Below are 20,445 nucleotides of genomic sequence, written 5' to 3'. Positions count from 1 at the left end.
TACTGTATTTAAAAAGTTGTTTCCTTTATGCGTTCATACATTTCCATTGAAAAAATATTTTTTATAGTAGTATACATTTATATTTTTTAGTGAGTAATTTTTTTTTATTTGTTTTCTATATCTTATTTGATTAATAAATTTTATTTGATTAATTTGTGTTATTTCACAATTAATTAATTAAAATAATATATAGTATATTTGCGGCACGTTCCAGAGTGGAAGATACTACCAGTATCGCCCTGGTGTAAGACCACCATTCAGAATTGAAACGTTGCTCCAAATGGCTTTAGCCGTGTTTAGTGACTAGATCTGAATAGCCAGGTACTTCCCCACTTACCTTTAGCCTCACAACATCCCCCAATTGGGGATGCCATAGTCTCACTGGCTCCAGACGGGAGCAGTTGGGACTCTTGTGAGGAATCACTATAAAAATAAAAAATAAAAAAAATCTTCTATTACCGTGCTACTGGAATAAGACGGTGTGCGTATCACGTGACCTGCTAGTCTGTACCAAACATAGTTGCGACGTGTGATGGAAAAATATATTTTTTGTTTCTAACTGTAAAAAAGAAAGAAATGACAACTACATATTTTAGTCCTAATTAGCTATGGGTCATGACTCATTTTATTAAGAGCGGGAGCCACAGTACCAATATTTTCATATGACTCAAAGAGTCAACTCAATTGAACGGGAGCGGTGAGCTGTGCTCGCCCGATACGACTCGCCTGATACGACTCGTCCGATACGACTCGCTCAATGCAGCTCCCAGCTACCCAGGAGTTAATAGGTACAATTTTACATTGGTATTATAAAATTACATTTAAAAATAACAATTCGGATGATTAACAATGCTAATTATTTTTACGATAAGTGTAGTTTTCAAAAATCAACAAGATAAATATAGTTATATAAAAATTAACATGTATTCTTGGAAACGAAGTTGTTAGTGACAATGTCGGATGTGCAAATTTGTAGTTTTGCAATTGAGCTGTCGTTTCTGGATTTTTACTGTTTTTGAGCTCAAGAAATATAGTGCTGTTCGATATCTTGTACTAACCCCTATTTATTCAAGTGGAGAAATATATTACCAAAAACAGTAAAAATGCAGACTACAAATACTACAAATATATAAAACCACAAATTTACACATCCGACATTGTTCTTCGGGACCGTTCATATATAGTTATTACTCACTATAGTCATAGTGTGATTAATAATTCAATTATTGTAAAACAAAAATTTTTTGTGAAAATATAGTAACCATTCAATTGAGCCGTGGTACGGTTTTTAACTTTTAAGACTACTTTAAAACTCACTAGTGCTAGGTGGATTGGAGTCAAACTGTAAAATTTTAGTTTAAATTTTATTTTTATTTGTAGCACAAATCTATACACGAATTCGCCCTTAAAAAGAGTAACCTACTACTTGAACACTGTGGATGTAAAATTCAATGTGTTCTTCGAAACCTACCGTGAGCTTGCAAAAATTTTAGCACTACATGCTCACTGTATCAACGGTACGTTTTCAATGTATTAGATAAAATGTCTGTATTGTTGTTATTATGTATTATGTACACAAATAAAATATATACCGAATAAAAAATACTATGAATTTAAGAGTACAAAGAGGCTTAACTGACTTAAGCATGTGTTTTCCTAAATCCTGCTGTGAATTTTTTTCTCCATGCATTTCAGCTGTAGTCTGTATCGTGAATACGATAACTACTGTCTTTTTAACTCGTGTTATATGTTAATGATTATTTCAGTGACCATCCCCGACCCCTGCAATCCATCCCCTTGCGGCCCCAATGGACAGTGCCGCGCGGTGGGCGAAAGAGCCCAGTGCACTTACCCCGAGTGTGTCATCAACCAGGACTGCCCGCGTGAGAAGGCCTGCTTCTCGCAAAAGTGTGGCGATCCTTGCCGCGGAGCCTGCGGTCTCAATGCCCTGTGCCAGGTACTTATTTGTTTCATATTAAAACATAATAAACTTTGATTCCAAGGACACGGTTTACTCCCCCTCCAACCAACGGTCTTAGAAGACTATTGGGAGAGACCTGAGAAAGTGTCTATCGCATCATTCACCCATACGCACAACATCTGCACAACAAACGCATGACCTTCACTGACTCTGCCGCTTTGATAGTCCGTGCCGATAACTTTTTACTAATTTTTACTTCTTTTTATTTTGTAGGTTGTGAATCACAATGCTGTATGCCTCTGTGCACCAGGATACACTGGATCTGCTCAGATCAACTGCCAACCTATTATGGAAGAACCTGGTGAGTGATCACTCTGTAGTATTATTCTTTATGTGAATACCAGCTCTCAAGAGTCCCAACTGCTCCCAACCGTCTGAAGCCAGTGAGACTGTGGCATCCTCAATTGTAGTATGTTGTAAGGCTCAAGGTAGTGGGGAGGGGAAAGAGATGGGGAAGAGGAAGGTGGAGAAGTACCTATCTATTCAGATCTGGTCACCTAACATGGCTAAAGTCATTTCATTGCTGCAAATATAACTACTTTATATTATTTTAAACAAATAAATCGTGAAATAATACAAAACAATCAAATAAATATATAAATAAATAATCTCCATATTGTTAGTCAAGAGCCATACCCCTCGACCAGGGAGACTGTATAACTAATCTTCACAATTCACATTACTGACGTTATTGGTATAGTTAACTTTAACTAGCCGGCCTTAAGCCCACTTTAAAGCCGTTTTAACTCTACTTTAGTAATTAATCAAGTTTTTCACTCTAGCCTTTTACGTTGTCTGAAATGTTGGCTATAGAAGGAGGTAGCTCAATATGTCAATACCCCAAAAATAAACCACAATAAATTTTTTTCACTGTTCTGTCGTTACATGCCGCATAATGTAATTGTAATATTAACCTACTATGTGCCTTGTTTCCCAGTGGCCAAGCCAGAGTGTACCCAGAACAGCGATTGCTCCAATGACAAGGCGTGCATGAACCAGCAATGTCGCAGCCCGTGCGCCGCCACCACCTGCGGCCAGAACGCAGCGTGTCGTGTCCAATTACACAGACCACTTTGCACTTGTCACGATGGTTACACTGGAAACGCCAATTCCGTGTGCTATGAGAGTGAGTACAAAATTTAATACGCTCCCCACAGCATCCCTAAAGTTGACCCATATGAAAATTATTTCTCTCAGGGGTCCTGCGTAGACTTAATTTTTAGTTCTAAAATGACACAATTTTTCACCGACGATTAATCATCTGGATCCTTACGAATCATAAAAGATGAAATCGTTTGATAACATGACATACCATGAAATAACAATTTTTTCAGGTAAACAATTTCATGTGCATGTAGATACTTTTAAAAAGCCTTTTAAATCGATCAAAGTTGTAGCGTGTAAAACGCGTCAATTGTAAACACTTAACATGCTTTACATGTAACAGGTTAGAAATGCACCAAAATCTTATTCTGGTTATATCTTCCTGACTTGAAGAGTTTGGGTTATTGTTTTCGGCAGAAAACGTGGTATCTGCTACACTGTCATCACTTTCAGAAGAATCCACAGAATCTACAATGTTTGCATTCACTTCGTCCATTAATTGTGATGACATATAACATGGTATGTGTCGGCTATCCGCCATCTTGCATCACTTACCATTCTTAACATAAAATAGTATGTCGGATACCATTGATTACATATCTCAAAACGTCCGTTAAAATAGTGCTTAGAGAGTAATCTCCAGCGAAAGAAGACATCAGAAAATGCAGTTTACACAATAAATACGATTTTTGCAAAAAAGTCAGTTAACTCTTGACAGGCCAAGATGCCAAATAAAACGTCTGTAACCGTGTGGGTCTTCTGACGACACCACACATTTTCCTGTCTTATGGGCTTTTAAACTATAGAAATCCAGTTATTCAGACAATTATTAATGGTAACTTATGTATTTGCTCAGAAATACATAAAATGATATGTCAAGTATTTAAGCTAATATAAGGAGGATAAAAATTATAGGTACCACCTACTCCCCCACTTGGCTGCGGGATAATTAACATGGTCTACACCTGAGCAGCTCATTTGTCTTCACATTTTTTTGATCTGCCGAATGTAATAATATTAACTTCCGCAATCAAGTCAAATTCCGCATAAAATCTATTTTCTGAAAGCAGCAAAACCCCCAAACATGGCTTAATGAAATTTGTGCCGCTATCTCTTTCTGTAATTTGCAGATCAGTGCAACCAATTTCAGCTCACTACGTCATTTCTTTCATGAACTGTGAAGGTTTTAAATATTCATTTAACCTCAAACAAAAGTTTCATTCTTTAATCTTGCATCTTCAAGCTATGGTAAGAGTGTCACCGTATATAAATATTCAATTTCTATTCATTGATTAACATAATCTGTATTGTGTTAAAATATTTTGAGGCTGTTGTTGTTGTTTCTTATTCTAAATGTTTACCTTTTCCCAGTTGGCTGCCGCAGCGACTCTGAATGCCCCCCCAGCCAGGCGTGCGTGAACCGCGAGTGCGTGGACCCATGCCGCATCACTCAGTGCGGCCTCAACGCCCAGTGCGTGTCGGACGGTAACCACCACGCGCGCTGCGTGTGCCCCGACACATTCCGTGGCGACCCGCAACTCAGATGCACGCGACCCCAGTGCGTGCAGGATGATGACTGCCCATCGAGTCTCGCCTGCAAGGACGAGAGATGCCAGGACCCCTGCAACTGCGCTCCTTCGGCACAGTGCAGCGTGTTCAACCATCGTGCTTCCTGCAGATGTCCGCCCGGTTACACGGGAGACCCATCGGTGTCTTGCCAACGCAGTAAGTACATTTAAAAATAAAAACAGACCTAGCTACAAAAGCACCTCTTGAATTTTTACAAGGACATACTTCCATATATTATTATTTGGAAGCTACTAAATTCGTGATATAGGTGACTTCACGAAATACAATTGTTGTACTGGTTGTTTACCATTTAACTATTTATTTCTTATACACTGTAGCCTGTATTGTAGATAATTAATTAACTATATGTAATAGGAGATTATCACTTTAGGGGCCGGAGTTGGAAATGCATTTTTCCTGATCTTGGAAATCCTACTATGATGAGTTTTGCTTTTCTTTCTTCATGGCATGCACAGCTTCATAGGCTTTATCAATCTCCCTAACAGGCCTTCCATTGACATGCTTGGTGTAACTATAAGTGACCAGCTCAGGTATGGGGGTTCCATCGAAGCCAGAGTAAAGCTGGCCTCTCAGAAGCTGGGCGTACTGTACAGGGCCCGCAGATACTTTAATAGTACACAACTGCTGACCCTGTACAAATCACAAGTGCGCCCTACTGTCGAATTTGGCAGCCATCTCTGGTCCGGAGCCCCTAAATACCTGAAAAAAACCCTTGACTCTGTGCAAAAACGGGCGGTCCGTTTGATAGATTCCCCAATCTTAACAAACGGACTGCAATCTTTAGAGCACAGGCGTCGGGTAGGTATGCTGTCCTTATTCTATCGGTATTACAATGGAAGATGCTCTGAGGAACTAGCGTCATTGATCCCTTCCGCACCGGTGCGTAGTCGGGATACACGCCAAACGCGCGCCCAACATTTGTACACGGTTGACATTTGTCACATGAGAACGGGTCGCTTCTACGATTCGTTCTTGAGTTCAACAGCTCGGCTGTGGAACGAACTGCCGGCCTCTGTGTTTCCTCCCTCCTACAACATGGGACTCTTCAAGACCCATGTTCACTCCTTCCTCTCCACAAAAAGACCCTCCACACAGCATCCCCAAAGATGACATAGGCCCTGAGGGAAATTATTTTCTTCAGGGCCTCCTGTGTGGAGTTAATATAAAAAATAAAAAAAAATACTACATTTTCCTACCATTTATTGCACCCGGAATTCCCTTACAACGGAAAACAGAAGAATCAGAAAATTTATCATTCATTTTTATGTTTGTAGTCATAATCGAAGTGGAACCTGAATGTCGTATGGACGCTGACTGCTCCAGCAAGCTGGCCTGCTTCAGCGGTGCCTGCAAAAATCCGTGCGTGGAGACCACTCCGTGCGGCAAGTTGGCCGAGTGCTCCGTGGTGGACACGCTTCCACTCCGCACCATGGCTTGCCTATGTCCCCCGGGATATGTGGGAGATGCCGACGTGGAGTGCAAACTAGGTACCGTACAAATACATTACTCTGTTTCTTATATCATTCCCACTTACATTAAACTTGGGCCATCTCTGTTAACCACTATTTATTCTTTTACATAGTTGATAATGTTGAAGTTCTGTTTCCAATGCTTTCTCATTGGTCAGATATATGATGAAAACTCAGTGTAAAATCAGTTCTCATCACATTGATATCCTATTCAACTTCTGAAAGTATTCAATCATCATTAATGGTTAGTTTACTGCAAGTAGCCCGGTGACATATGTATTTACATATTATGTTTTAAACTTGTCACAGACGTGTGTTTTGTTAAGTACATATTTCACAGGTTGCTTGTTGACAGGTTATTTTTAACTTTGTTTGAGGATTTATAGTGAATGTTAGTTAACATGTAGAGTCCCACAGTTTCCATTTCTAAAACTACATTTACTTTTAATTTATTAATCCACCTTCAAAATGATTTGTTTTTGTCAGCTATTCCGTAGAACTTCAGCGATACATATGAAATCAGTTCTAGGTATGTTGAATAAGTAATAAGTGTTCTCTCAGGTATTTCTTCTGGAAAAATCTCTTCAGCACCGTTTTTATAAATACTTGCAAACTTTTTCTGTTGTACATATACAATGTTTTATAATTTTTCTGATGATGTTCGCACGTGGTGTGTTTGTAAACATGTAAATACATTGAACACTTTGTTTCCAAGAGTTCCTACCCTTTTTCTATCCTCGAACAATCTAGATTTCTACTGAAGATATTTGAAAAGAGTAAGTATGGATGGTCATATAAAACAGGTTTCATGAAACAGCAACACACAATCATTAATTCGAATATTTATTTTCAGGTTGTTTGAAAACATGTTTTATGAATGTATATTGATTGACTTGTTTGTTTGTTTGTAACTTTCAGCACCTCAAGATTTGCCCGGATGTTCGAGCAATAATGACTGTCAGCAAACGGAAACTTGCCTCAACAGGCAATGTGTCAATCCTTGCGTTATCGGAAATCCTTGCGCAGCCAATGCCCAATGCCAACCTACCAACCATAAGGCTTCATGCACTTGCTCTACCGGGCTTGTAGGAAATCCATTCAGTAACTGTTACCCAGGTTTGTCTATTTAACTACACACATCTAATTAGCTGTATTCTATTCATACTGAATCTAACACAGCTCATTATTATTTAATCAAGTTAGGAATAAATTAAATTATTTTGGTGTTTTTTTCCAGTTCCTCAATCTCTACCAGAATGCCAATCAGATTCTCAGTGTACCTCTGACAAGGCATGTATCAACCAGCGTTGTCAGGACCCATGCGCGGCCAACATTCCTTGCGGAAGCAATGCCGAGTGCCGGGTCTCACAACACCGACCAACTTGCTACTGCCTGGACGGATGGGGAGGAAACCCGCAAGTCCAGTGCTACAAACGTAAGACATTTTTCTAATTGCCATATGTTAGTAGATATATAAGTATTTAACATTTTATATTAAAATACTAAATGGTGTCTTTTATTTTTCTAGCTGAATGTAAATCTGACAGTGAATGTCCCTTCGACAAGGCTTGTATCAATGAGAACTGTTTGGATCCCTGCCGCAATGGTGGCACCGCTCAGTGTGGACGCGGAGCTGAGTGCACCATACAATCCCATCGTGCCCAATGCATCTGCCCAGCTGGTACCCAAGGCAATCCACTCATCTCTTGTATATCTGTCAAGTGCCAGTACAACGAGGATTGCGCCGACCACGAAGCTTGCGATCGCCTCAACCGAGTGTGTCGACCAGTGTGCGATGATGACACATGCGCGGATTCCGCAACTTGTCTAGGCCGCGAACACCAGGCCAAGTGCGTCTGTCCTCCGGGTATGAATGGAAACCCCTTCGTGGAATGTTCTCGCAGCCAACAACCGGTCGAAGCTGAAAAACCAGAATGCATTGTGGACGCCGATTGTCCATCCATGAATGCCTGCATCAACTCCCGCTGCCAGAACCCTTGCACCATTGCCAATGTTTGCACCGTCGACCAAGAATGCAGAGTGCTCAACACCCTGCCTCTGAGAACGGTCATCTGCCAGTGTCCACTCGATACAGTGATTGACCAGAATGGAAGGTGCAAGCAAATTATCCAAGTAACATCGCAGTGCGTCACAGATTCAAACTGTCCAGAAACGGATAAGTGCATCCGAGGCTCCTGCATAGAGGCCTGCAAGGTGGATATCTGCGGAGTGAATGCCCAGTGTACCCCTAGAGGACATCGTGGCTTATGTACTTGCGCACCAGGCTATGTTGGAAACCCACACGTAGAATGCACCAACAGTAAGTTTCATAATCACAAAACATTTAATTTATACTTTTTAAATTATTACCTTTACATATCTAACATGCTCTAACTTCAATTACAGTGCCAAAGATACCAGTGATTGCCCCCCAACCAGATTGCTACAGCGATGACGAGTGCTCATACGACAGGATGTGCATTAATGAACTGTGCGTCAACCCTTGTATAGTCGGAGATCCGTGCGCCCGAGGGGCCTTCTGCCACGTGCAGGGACACGCTCCCATGTGCAAGTGTCCAGCCGGCTACACCGGAGACCCCAAGATCGAATGTATTCCACGTAAGTCCTTTCACCAACAGTCACTTTAATAAACATCATAAATTTATGCATAACCATGTTTTTATCAAATCGATTCTTTATATTCCAGCTATTGCCAACACTGTCCAGTGCACATCCAACGCAGACTGTGCCCTATCAACCAACTGCATCAACAGGTTGTGTACCAGTCCATGCAACTGTGGACCCAACTCTGAGTGCCAAGTCAACAACCACTATCCTATTTGCTTCTGCAAAAAAGGATTCTACGGAAATCCTCAAATTGGTTGCACAAAGAGTAAGTTTGACTTTTGATTAGTGTTATAAAAAAAAAAAGTTTTAGACCAAAAAATCATTAAACTTTGTTAATTTATGAATTTTAGTTATTAATATTTGTTTGTTTTTTCATTGCAGTTGGGTGCCAGTCTGATAATGAATGTGAAGATTCCAAGCAATGCTTCAATGGGGAATGTGTAAATCCATGTCTTATTGATAGTCCATGCTCCATCCAAGCAGAATGTTACGGCAAAAACCATCGCTCAGCCTGCAGATGTCCCGCTGGATTCAGTGGAAACGCTTATGACCGTTGCGAGAGGGAAGAATGCCGCTCCGACACTGACTGTCCAAATGATAGGGCTTGCTTGAACCACCGTTGCGTCAATCCATGTGTCAACTCATACAATATACCGTGCGCACAGAATGCTCTCTGCTTCGTCCAAAATCATGCGGTGGGATGCAAATGCCCTGATCAACTTCCAAACGGCAATCCCATGTCATTCTGTGAACGTACTCCCATCCTCAGCACAGATGAACCTGAATGTAAGATGGACTATGACTGCCCCAGTAAGCTGGCTTGTATCAGAAACCAGTGCGTTGACCCGTGCCGCGAATTAACTCCATGCGCCAAGAGCGCCAGGTGCGATGTCCTCGATAGTATTCCAGTGCGCACAATGGTCTGTACTTGTCCCGAAGGCTGGGTGCCAGATAACGCTGGAGAGTGTAGAGCCGTGGTGACATCAGTTCCTCCGGGCTGTACTTCAGACAACGACTGTCCTTCTCAAGAGGCTTGTATTAACCGTATTTGTAAGAACCCTTGCAATTGCGGCTTGTATTCATCCTGCTTTGTCCAAAATCACAGACCAATTTGCTCTTGCGAAGACGGTTTTGAAGGAAATCCTAATGTCGCTTGTCGCACTGTAGGATGTAGAATCGACTCTGAATGTGACTCCGGAAAAGCCTGTATCAATGGTAACTGCGTTAATCCGTGCTTGGTCAACGATCCTTGCGGAACCAACGCTGAGTGCTACGCTTTTGGAAGCAAGGCAGAGTGCAGATGTCTGAGTGGTTTCCGAGGAAATCCACATGACAGATGCTACGTTGTCGGCTGCCAGAGTAACAGTGACTGCCCGTCTGACAGGCAATGCATCAACAGCCAATGTATTAGCCCCTGCATATACGACAACCCATGTTCGACCCGTGCGGAATGCCGCGTGAACAACCATATCCCCATGTGCAAGTGCCCCGAAGGAATGATTGGAAATCCTTACATAGAATGTAGGACCTTACCAGGACCCGAGTGCACTGTAGATGGAGATTGTCCCGCCAGAATGGCCTGCCTCAGCAACAAGTGCCAAAACCCTTGCACCGTTCTAGAACCTTGCACCAGACCATCAGAGTGTGAAGTGGTTCCATCATTGCCAGTAAGAACCATGATCTGCGTATGCCCCAGTGGCTACGTTAGCAGTGGAAGTGGAACATGCAAACCAACAACACCAATTGCCACTATTGGCGGATGTATTACTGATGACGATTGTGGACCTAATACCGCTTGTATCAATAGCATTTGTAGAAACCCATGTAATTGCGGTCCGAATGCCGAATGCAGAATTAAAAATCACAAACCAGTCTGCACATGTAAACAAGGCTATGAAGGAAACCCGGACATTGAATGTATTCAAATAGGATGCCGTCATGACACTGACTGTTCTGGCCAACATGCTTGCGTTAACAGACAATGCCTACCGGTCTGCTCCCCAGACGGAACGTCTTGCGGAAATGAAGCCAAGTGTTACGGCATCAACCATCGTGCCGTGTGTGAATGTCCGCCTGGCTTGATGGGTAACCCTAATGTAGCCTGTGTTCTTGTTGGATGCAGATCCGATAGTGAATGCCCCACAAACAGAGCTTGCATCAACAACAAATGTGAGAACCCCTGTGTAGTCAGCAATCCTTGCGATTCGCCCATGGAATGTAAAATATACAACTACAAGGCAGAGTGCTCTTGTCCAATTGGCTTTAATGGTGACATAGCAGTTGGTTGCAGCAGGGATGTAGAACCTAGATGCAAGAGCGACTATGACTGTCCTTCGGGAACAGCTTGCTTTACTGGAGAGTGCGTAGATCCTTGCGCTGAAACTAAACCTTGCGGTGTTAACGCTCTTTGCAAAGTCCTCGACACCCTGCCAGTTCGTACCATGATCTGCGAATGCATTCCTGGCTTCCAAGGAAACGCAGCGGTACAGTGTGACAAGAGTATGTATTCATTATTTACTCGTTGCTTTCAACTTATCCAATCCATCCATTATATTTGTTTTATTAATATTCCTCTTATTTATTATAGTGTCCCTGTGCCGTGTTGATAAAGGATTTGTACGAGATGAATCAGGAAACTGTGTCTGCCTGCCGGGATCAGCGTTGAACGAAAACGGTGACTGCGCCCCATGCTCCGCAGACAAGGGACTCAAGATCGACGATAGAGGCCGTTGCGTGTGTGACCTGGAGCGTGGAATGATCATCGACGAGAGAGGCGTTTGCGTCTGCCCCGTGGAATACGGCTACCACCTGGACTTCAACGGCAACTGTGTCAGAGAAGCCGAACCAGAGTGCGTGACAGACAGTGACTGCCCCGACCACAGATACTGTAACAAGGAAACCGAGATGTGCGACGACCCTTGCAACATCAAGAGGTGCGGAGTGAATGCTCTGTGCAATGCCACCAACCATCAAGCAATCTGTCAGTGCATCACCGGATATACTGGAAACCCAGAACTCTACTGCAGTAAGTTACATTATCAGAACTTTATATTATTTCATATTAGTATTAAAATATCTGAAAAATGTCGACACGAAAAAAAGCACTGGATGTGACATCCACTTTTTACATTTAATTGTGCTGAACAACTTGTTATCCCTATGACATTACTGTTTACACTTTATATCAAGGAAGGCGTATTTCCTACTATTTAGAAAAAGGCTCCTGTTACACCTGTTATTTAAACATGATTTTGAAAATTATAGGCCTACATCAAAACTATGCATTCTAAGTAAAATCATGGAAAAAATTGTTTATGACCAACTTTTTAATTTATGTAAATACACAATTATCAACCCCCAACAACACGGTTTTTTTCAAGGCAGATCTGTTAAATCGAACTTGGGGCAGTTCACTTATTTTGTTCTTAATTATATGGACAAAAAAAAACAGGTTGTCTCTGTCTACACTGATTTTTCTAAGGCTTTCGACAAGGTGAATCATGATATACTCGTAAATAAACTCAAAAAATTGGTATTAGTGGAAATCTCAGATGGTTCTCATCTTACATTAAAAATACAAGTCAAGCTGTTGCCCTTAAAGGTTTATATGTCATACATAATAAGCATTCCCTCAGGAGTACCTCAAGGTTCCCATTTAGGGCCCCTACTCTTTACTTTGTACTTCAATGAAATCAAACATGTCATCAGTCATTCTGATTTTATTCTTAACGCTGACAATATGAAAATATACAAAATTACAAGATATTAATAAAATTATTGAATATTGCATAGGAAATCAATTATTTCTAAACATAAATAAATGTAATGCGATAACATTTTCACGCAAAATCACCCAATCATCCATACTTGCCACCTGAACCACATTCCTCTTCAACGAGTTGAAAAAATCAGAGACCTTGGAGTATTACTTGACTCTAAATTGTTGTTTAAAGATCATGTATATAAAGATCTTAGAAAAAGCCTACAGACAAATGGGGTACATTCTACGGTGACAAAACCATTCAAATACCTTTTACACCTATAGTATTATATTATATATATGTAAGATCTCATCTTGAATTTGCATCTGTCATTTGGAATCCTCAATACCAAACTTCTATTAACCTTTTAAATGCCAGTAGGTAGAAGTGTAGCTGTGCACAGCAGGCCAAGAATGCGAGTTAACTCGCTCTTGGCACAGAAGCGGTTAACCGAATTGAAAATATTTAAAAAATTTCAAACACCTGTGGTCTCTCTCTGAAAATCATCAATATATAGTAACCCTATTACTCTTTACAATGAAAATAAAATTGACACACTGTTTCTGTATAAGATTGTGAAATGCTTCATTGAATCACCAGCTCTATTAGAATAGATTGTATTTCGTTGCCCCGAACGCAACACCAGATCGAATACCTTATTTTACGTTCAACAATTCAAATCAAAATACGCCTAAAACTCTTTACTACAACGTATCTGCAAAAGTTTCAATTTCCTAAGTAAGTCATTGTGTTTGAAAGAGAGACTATTAAAGCAGTGTGCAATATAGTTGTGAATAATGAATACTTGGAGCAGGTGGATGAAATTGTGTATTTGGGAAGTATGTTTACGAGAGATAGGAAAGCTGAGGTATTGAAAGAAAGGTAAATGCAGGTATCTCCATTAATGGAGGACTGAACGCGGTTCGCGCTAACAAAAAACTGTCCAAAGAAGCGAAGCTGGCAGTCCACAATGGTACCTACCTTGATGTATGGCAGTGAGGCATGGAACTGGCAGAGGAAGGATGAAAGTAGACTGAATGCAGTAAAATCAGATCCCCAAGGTGTATGGTAGTAAAACCATGTATTATCATGTTAGAAATGTGGAGACCTGCAAAGAATACAAGGCTGATATAAGCATAATGAGTAAGATGGGCATGTAGAGCGAATGAATGAAAAAAGGAATGTAAGGAGAATATATAATGCAAATGTGATTGGTAGAAAAGGTCGGGGATCAGGATCAAGTGAATCAGATACTAGAGTCGGGCCATGTTGAGAGTCAGAATAATAGAAGAGTATGTATGAGATATTATATGAATGTGAATGAGGCAATGAGTGCCAAGACAGAGTTGTTTGGCGATCCATCCTTTCTGTCTACCCCTGATGGTTAGTTAGTTACAATTCATTCAATTTTTCAACCCATTATAACATAATTAAATTTGATAAGTGAATATCCTTGGATAGGTGCGATTTAGAGATGCCATGCACCTCTTCAAAATTAAGGTTTTTCCTGTTTTACATGGGGACAATGTCTGTGCCATCGATTAGAGTTCATTTGTTTTGTATTTTATTGGAAATAACTTCAGTAAATTAGTTTTGTGTCTTAATTCTAATATGTACATCTATTACCATTCCAGACCACACATCTCCATTCCGCACAGACTTCCCCCGCCCCGACATGGTGGTAGGCTGTCTGGCCGATGGCGTGAGCGTGGAAATCCACATCGCCGAGAGCGGCTTCAACGGGGTTCTGTACGTCAAGGGCCACAGCAAGGAGGGACGGTGTCGCAGGGTAGTCACTCTGCCGCCCGACTCCCCGCCCCGCACCGAGACCTTCAAGGTTCACTTTGGAGAATGCGGACTTGTCCATGTCAATGTAAGTTTTAATCTCATCTTATCTTCTTCCCCTTGTGCTATTTGGGTCGGGCTGTCGTGCACTGCTTCGACGGCATCGTTCCATACTAGTACTCTAGTCATAGGTCCAGCCTCTCCTTGCACAGCCTACGGAGTTGCTTTGCCTGAGACGGCCCATTGGACATCTTACCTCTGGAATCGAACTCAGTATTTTTAATGGAATTTGGTCAATTTCATAGTCATAGAAATTATTGTTGATAGAAAAACCCACCCTATTATTATTACATTACAATACTTTCACCACTTTGAGGGTCAGATTCAACTCCCATCCAATTGCAGTAACATCATAATATGGATGAAATACAATTATTTATTTAATTATATTATATAACATCCATGAAAGTTATTGGCAGTCATAGTAATATGGAAAGAAACGAAAAATTATAAGATTATATAAGTTAACAAGTTATATTCAAAATATGTACATAATAAGATATATTCAAGATATATACTTAAGATTATATTCTATTGTTGCATATTTACATGGTTCTTTGGTTTTAAATAATAATTCATAAAATATTATCTTTTCCTCATTGCAAAATTTCCATCACACAATACTTTTAATACAATCACAACCTTTCTTTAAGACAATTACTGCTACTCTTTTTTGCTCTTAAGTTATGTTTTCCCTTCAATTATCCATTTGTCTAGAACAACTTCTTTGCGTAATAATCTAGCAATTTTTTTACATTAATTAACCCATTATATTATGTATATTATACATATTTCACTTCATGCATCGTTCTTATACGACTATCTCAAACCTCCATGACCTAACTCAAAATGTTATTTTTTGCTCCAGGGTCAAGCCAGCTTCGTGCTAGTCATCCAGAAACACCCCAAGCTCGTAACGTACAAAGCTCAGGCCTACCACATCAAGTGCGTGTACCAGACTGGCGAGCAGAACGTGACGCTGGGCTTCAATGTGTCCATGCTGACAACGGCTGGTACCATCGCCAACACAGGCCCGCCGCCCACTTGCTCCATGAGAATCGTCACCCAGACGGGACAGGAGATCAACTCCGCCGAGATCGGCGATAACCTCATGCTGCAGGTGGACGTGCAACCTTCAAGTGAGTATTTTACTCCGTTGAATGATCACCTCCCAAAACATTGGGATGTTTCACAGGATAAATGTAACATTATAATCAAATAGCCAATGTGACGGCCTCCATGGTCGAGGGTAGGGCTCTCGACTAGCAGGTTGAAGGTCGCAGGTTCAAACCCGGCGTGCGCAAGTTATTTCCTTCTGGAATGCTTCATTTTAACACCCCACAATCTCCTCATACATAAAATGTTTTTGGTCAAACCCTTTTACAAGCTGTTACCTATGTATCCTGAAAGAGATGAACTTCTCAAATAAATTTAAGTGTGTAAGGGTTGTCATGTTTCATCAAAATACATCCATAAATATATTAGTTATCAATTATACAACAGTTAAATGTCACACATTCAACAGCAGTAACAACAACAGAAAACTATGCATATTAGCATCTTTTTTTATTTATGTACAACGTTTTGTTTTTTTTTCTTTTACAATAAACACTTTTGTTTATTCACAAAATCTTCGTTCCCCATAAATGTTTTCTTTTCCAGCCATTTACGGAGGTTTTGCCAGGAGCTGTGTGGCCAAGACAATGGAAGACAATGTGGAGAATGAGTACGTAGTAACAGATGAGAATGGGTGTGCCACAGACCCAACCATATTCGGGGAATGGGAGAGGAGCAGCGACATGCAGTCCCTCCTAGCCAGCTTTAATGCTTTCAAATTCCCCAGCAGTGACAACATCAGATTCCAGTGTAACATCAGGGTCTGCTTTGGAAAATGTCAACCGGTAAGTCAAAATCCTTTTCAAACTTACTTTAATGTCCATTTGCAGATGTCGCATATGTGATCCATGTAGTTTCACTAAAATACATACATTATGTCAAAAAATAGATCGCATTGAAAAGGCCAGTGCTGTGAAGGTTAATCTTTTTTTTTATATGTCGCACAAGAGATGCACTTGCCAAAACCAGATATGTATTTTAACCAGTAACGAAAACCTCTGGCAGAGTAGCAAACTCCTTGGGTCTGGGCTCAGAAGTTGCGGGTTCGAATACTGATACAGGCAATTCAACACATGTTTGGAAAGTGATGAAAAAAAAACTTTAAACCTAACCTAACTTAACCTAATTTTTCACTTTTCATGACTTTGTATCATTTTTCAAGATTGTGTTGAATTGCCACTTTGGTTGCCCGGTTACCCTTAATGTCGGTGGTGGCCGGTCGGTGGCTGAGTTGGCATCGCGTTTGGGTCCCACCCAGGCGTTGTAAGTTCAATTCCTCGGCTGGCTAAGTCCTCCATCACAACACAAGCAACATTTTCCGCTTACTGTGGTGGTAGTAGGAGATTTCCAAATATTGTCAGGTTTTTCGTAACCCGGGATTGTTTGTTTTTCAGTAAAAAAAATTTAAATGTCACATACACAATATATTATAATTTCAATTAAATAATATATAGAATGTGTGTGCCTCGTTTGTGCAAGTATAGCCCTGGAGAGGGACCAAGATTCAGAAAATTTGCTTTTAATGGCTTTATTCGTGTTTAGTGACCAGATCTGAACAGCCAGATACCTCATAATATTCCTCTTTCCCATCACCACTTTTTTCAGCCACTCAACCTTCTGGTACTTGTCAGTAGGAACTTTTGTGCGATAATTACATAAAGTAGTCCCAGAGAGAGATCGTAGGTGATGTCATCGATGATCGTCCTAAAATGCGTACATAAAAATTTTCCTTCTCAAACGTCTTGTATAAAAACGAAAGACAGAAGATACTAGAATGATGAGGTCACATACAGCCTTTCACTGGGATTACTTTATGTGTATATTTCATTTAAAAATTAAGATCAAGACATTGATAATGATAATCGATATACGAATAAGCAAACAAGGTGAAAAGATGTGGTCTGTCCAAGTTGAGAGTTGCGAATCCATTGTTTTCGGATAACAGCGTCCGAGATATTTTCTGCTAGTGTGTAAGTTGTTGTGTTTTTCCTGTGGGCAGGAGTGGCTACAAACTTACAACAATCCATTCCTTTATTTGTACTCATATGAACATCACGATTCTCAGGTTAACTGCCGCGGTTACGATGCGTTTGGAAGAAGGCGTCGTGCGGCGGAAGATATACCGACCTCCACGGACCTGGCCCTGCCGGAGACCCTGGACGGCCAGTTGAGGGAGGAGATCACCATCCACTCTAATGCCATCCTCACCTTCGAGAGGAGGGACCCCGCCAGGATATCAGATCCTACGGAAGGTATGCCATTTTATCCATTTTATTGCAATCATTTATCATCTAATCAGTGTTAAATTTAATCTGAGATTTCCTCGAAATCTTTCAAAAAGTGATTTATTTTTGTCGTCTTGTTACTGGACAGTTATAAGATTTTTCAAAGCTCCATAGTTCATGGTGGAAAAAACATTGCGAGCTGAACAGGCATTGCAAATTTCATTACTCAGTCATTGCTAAGACTTTCTATCTTATGAATATATTTTTTTTTATAATAATAAATATATATATTATTTTATATTATTGTGTTACGATCACAGAGAAAAACTGAAAGAAAAAAAACCTGTAATTGGTGGATGCTTTGATTTTTGGGATTTGTATATAATATTGTATTATTTTGTATTGCAGCACCTTCGAGTTTGCGCAATGAGGACATCTGTGTGTCGCTGGTGTGGCTGGTGGTGGCTCTAGCGCTGACGGCCCTGCTGGCGTTGGTGGCGGTTGCGGCTGCTGTGTCCTGCTGGCTGCTGGGCTGGCGCCGCACTGCCCCCGCGCCCGGCCCCCTGCCCCACCCTCCAGACTTCCCCAACCCACTCTTCGTGCAGCCGCACCAGGACTACCTCACGCTCCCTCCTCAACACTGACCACTACATCAATAATTACCTAAAATATAAGACATTTAATAGTTAAACACGCCACAAACACAATACAACGCAATTACTCTGGTGCAACGTACATCTTTCGCAATCGACACGATTGCGATTCGCTCTCCTGCGCTGTTGTGTTTGAAGCCTGTTCTAGTGATTTATAGAAATAATGAGACAATATACTATTATGAATTTGTGAATAGAATTGCGAGACAGAAGCGCTCGCCATGTTAGTTTTAGTGTTTCCATCTCACTGCCTCTCTTAATGTGATTAATCCGTCCACTAATTTTAATTGAGAAGACGTTTTTATTCCTATCTGATTTTTACCTTCGAAAGTCAACGACTTGTATAGAATAAATTATGTACCCTTACTGCCTCGGGCCCGTCCGTCTCGAGGAGAAAATCCCGATGGCCGGCCGGCCCGATATTTCTATACAACGAATTTTTTATATACTTACTATTGCACATGTAAAATTAAATGCAATATTCGTGTGCAATAATGGTGCTCTTATTGTTGTGTATATTATAACAAGGACGAAATGTATTTCTAGTTCATAATGCTTATAAAGAGAGCCCAGAGCAGAGTTGGTTCGTAGAGTCAACGGTGTAGAAAGAGTAGTAGCTCTGGGCTAGTCCTTATGACGAACAACTCCTCCGGGGGCTCCATGTGCGAGAATAAGATGATTAAACGTGTTTAACTGACGAGGGACAATCTCTTAGGTGGTGGGCTTCTTAGCTAACTCTTTAATAGTGACTTTTCATGATTTCCTCCTTCGCCTTCCTCCTTCGTGACAGTATACATGTAGACATGTTCTTGTACAATCCCAGTCCATTTATATACTGCCTTTATTTTTACTCTCCAAATGAAGTGTTCTTAGCTTTAAAGTAGTGAGCCTCCGGAAGACTTTGTTTTAAATAGTTTATTCATTTACAAATTAATCCAATATGTATTTTATATAATAATATGCTGTATAAAGTGAAGTTGTGTAATATTTATATTAGACGTATTAGTTATTTCCAATGCACAAGGTGCTGCAATGTCTGAGGACTGACTTAAAGAAAGTATTTTCCGAAAAGTTGAATTAAAACTACATAATAATCCCCGTCCTCAGAGAGTGACAAACTTCACTCTTCGCCATCAATCAATCAAACAATCATCTCGCCAAATATTGTTTATAAGCTTTGTAAAACTACACAAAAACACTGTTCGTAATAAGACTGGCGTTTTGATTGTGTCTACTTTGTAAAATAATTTATTTCCTTTTTATACTAACTGCGAGGCGCAATTTCCTCTGCCCGAGATAATTAAAATACTGTTAGCAGACTTAATCCAGTTCTTCCTACTAAAATCTCTTTTCGAATGTCTCTTTTAAAAAACTAACACTCGATCTTTCTTTTCAAAATTTAGGAAAATGTAATCTGCTCTGTTTAAATCCTATGTGATATTATTGCTTTGTAATAAAAATAAAATCAAATTATAAAATAAACACTCTTTTATTATTTTCCCATGAATCTTATATGTACTTGCAAAATCAGCCCATCTCGACATTCAAATTTACTATGAGTAGTATGTTTGAAGAAGTGAGGGAATCAGAGGCGGCCCCTGACTCGTATTTACTACGAGTAGTATGTTTGAAGAAGTGAGGGAATCAGAGGCGGCCCCTGACTCGTATTTACTACGAGTAGTATGTTTGAAGAAGTGAGGGAATCAGAGGCGGCCCCTGACTCGTATTTACTACGAGTAGTATGTTTGAAGAAGTGAGGGAATCAGAGGCGGCCCCTGACTCGTATTTACTACGAGTAGTATGTTTGAAGAAGTGAGGGAATCAGAGGCGGCCCCTGACACGTATTTACTACGAGTCGTATGTTTGAAGAAGTGAGGGAATCAGAGGCGGCCCCTGACTCGTATTTACTACGAGTAGTATGTTTGAAGAAGTGAGGGGATCAGAGGCGGCCCCTGACTCGTATTTACTACGAGTGGTATGTTTGAAGAAGTGAGGGAATCAGAGGCGGCCCCTGACTCGTATTTACTACGAGTAGTATGTTTGAAGAAGTGAGGGAATCAGAGGCGGACCCTG

General features: G+C 40.6%; 1 protein-coding gene across 4 annotated transcripts in view; it reads left to right on the top strand.

Annotated features, from left to right (window-relative positions):
- Positions 1-19,854, top strand: part of dpy (fibrillin-like protein dumpy) — a 297,715-nt gene extending 277,861 nt beyond the window's left edge. For all 4 annotated transcript variants that reach the window (XM_089634031.1, XM_089634030.1, XM_089634029.1 and 1 more), the window contains 17 exons: positions 1,767-1,957; positions 2,195-2,282; positions 2,919-3,107; positions 4,457-4,810; positions 5,950-6,162; positions 7,063-7,260; positions 7,382-7,579; positions 7,673-8,464; positions 8,551-8,763; positions 8,852-9,037; positions 9,154-11,271; positions 11,360-11,797; positions 14,168-14,406; positions 15,247-15,517; positions 16,041-16,279; positions 17,560-17,746; positions 18,128-19,854. In XM_089634031.1, coding sequence (XP_089490157.1) covers positions 1,767-1,957; positions 2,195-2,282; positions 2,919-3,107; positions 4,457-4,810; positions 5,950-6,162; positions 7,063-7,260; positions 7,382-7,579; positions 7,673-8,464; positions 8,551-8,763; positions 8,852-9,037; positions 9,154-11,271; positions 11,360-11,797; positions 14,168-14,406; positions 15,247-15,517; positions 16,041-16,279; positions 17,560-17,746; positions 18,128-18,363 — 6,350 coding nt within the window. In that variant the 3' untranslated portion in view covers positions 18,364-19,854. The remainder of the gene's footprint in view (positions 1-1,766; positions 1,958-2,194; positions 2,283-2,918; positions 3,108-4,456; positions 4,811-5,949; positions 6,163-7,062; positions 7,261-7,381; positions 7,580-7,672; positions 8,465-8,550; positions 8,764-8,851; positions 9,038-9,153; positions 11,272-11,359; positions 11,798-14,167; positions 14,407-15,246; positions 15,518-16,040; positions 16,280-17,559; positions 17,747-18,127) is intronic.
- The last annotated feature ends 591 nt before the right edge of the window (positions 19,855-20,445 follow it).

The sequence above is a fragment of the Hesperophylax consimilis genome, chromosome 8 (genome assembly GCF_061612785.1).
Source record: "Hesperophylax consimilis isolate HC1 chromosome 8, BYU_Hcon_1.0, whole genome shotgun sequence".
Taxonomy (NCBI): domain Eukaryota; kingdom Metazoa; phylum Arthropoda; class Insecta; order Trichoptera; family Limnephilidae; genus Hesperophylax; species Hesperophylax consimilis.
This window is presented reverse-complemented; position numbering and strand designations above follow the sequence as displayed.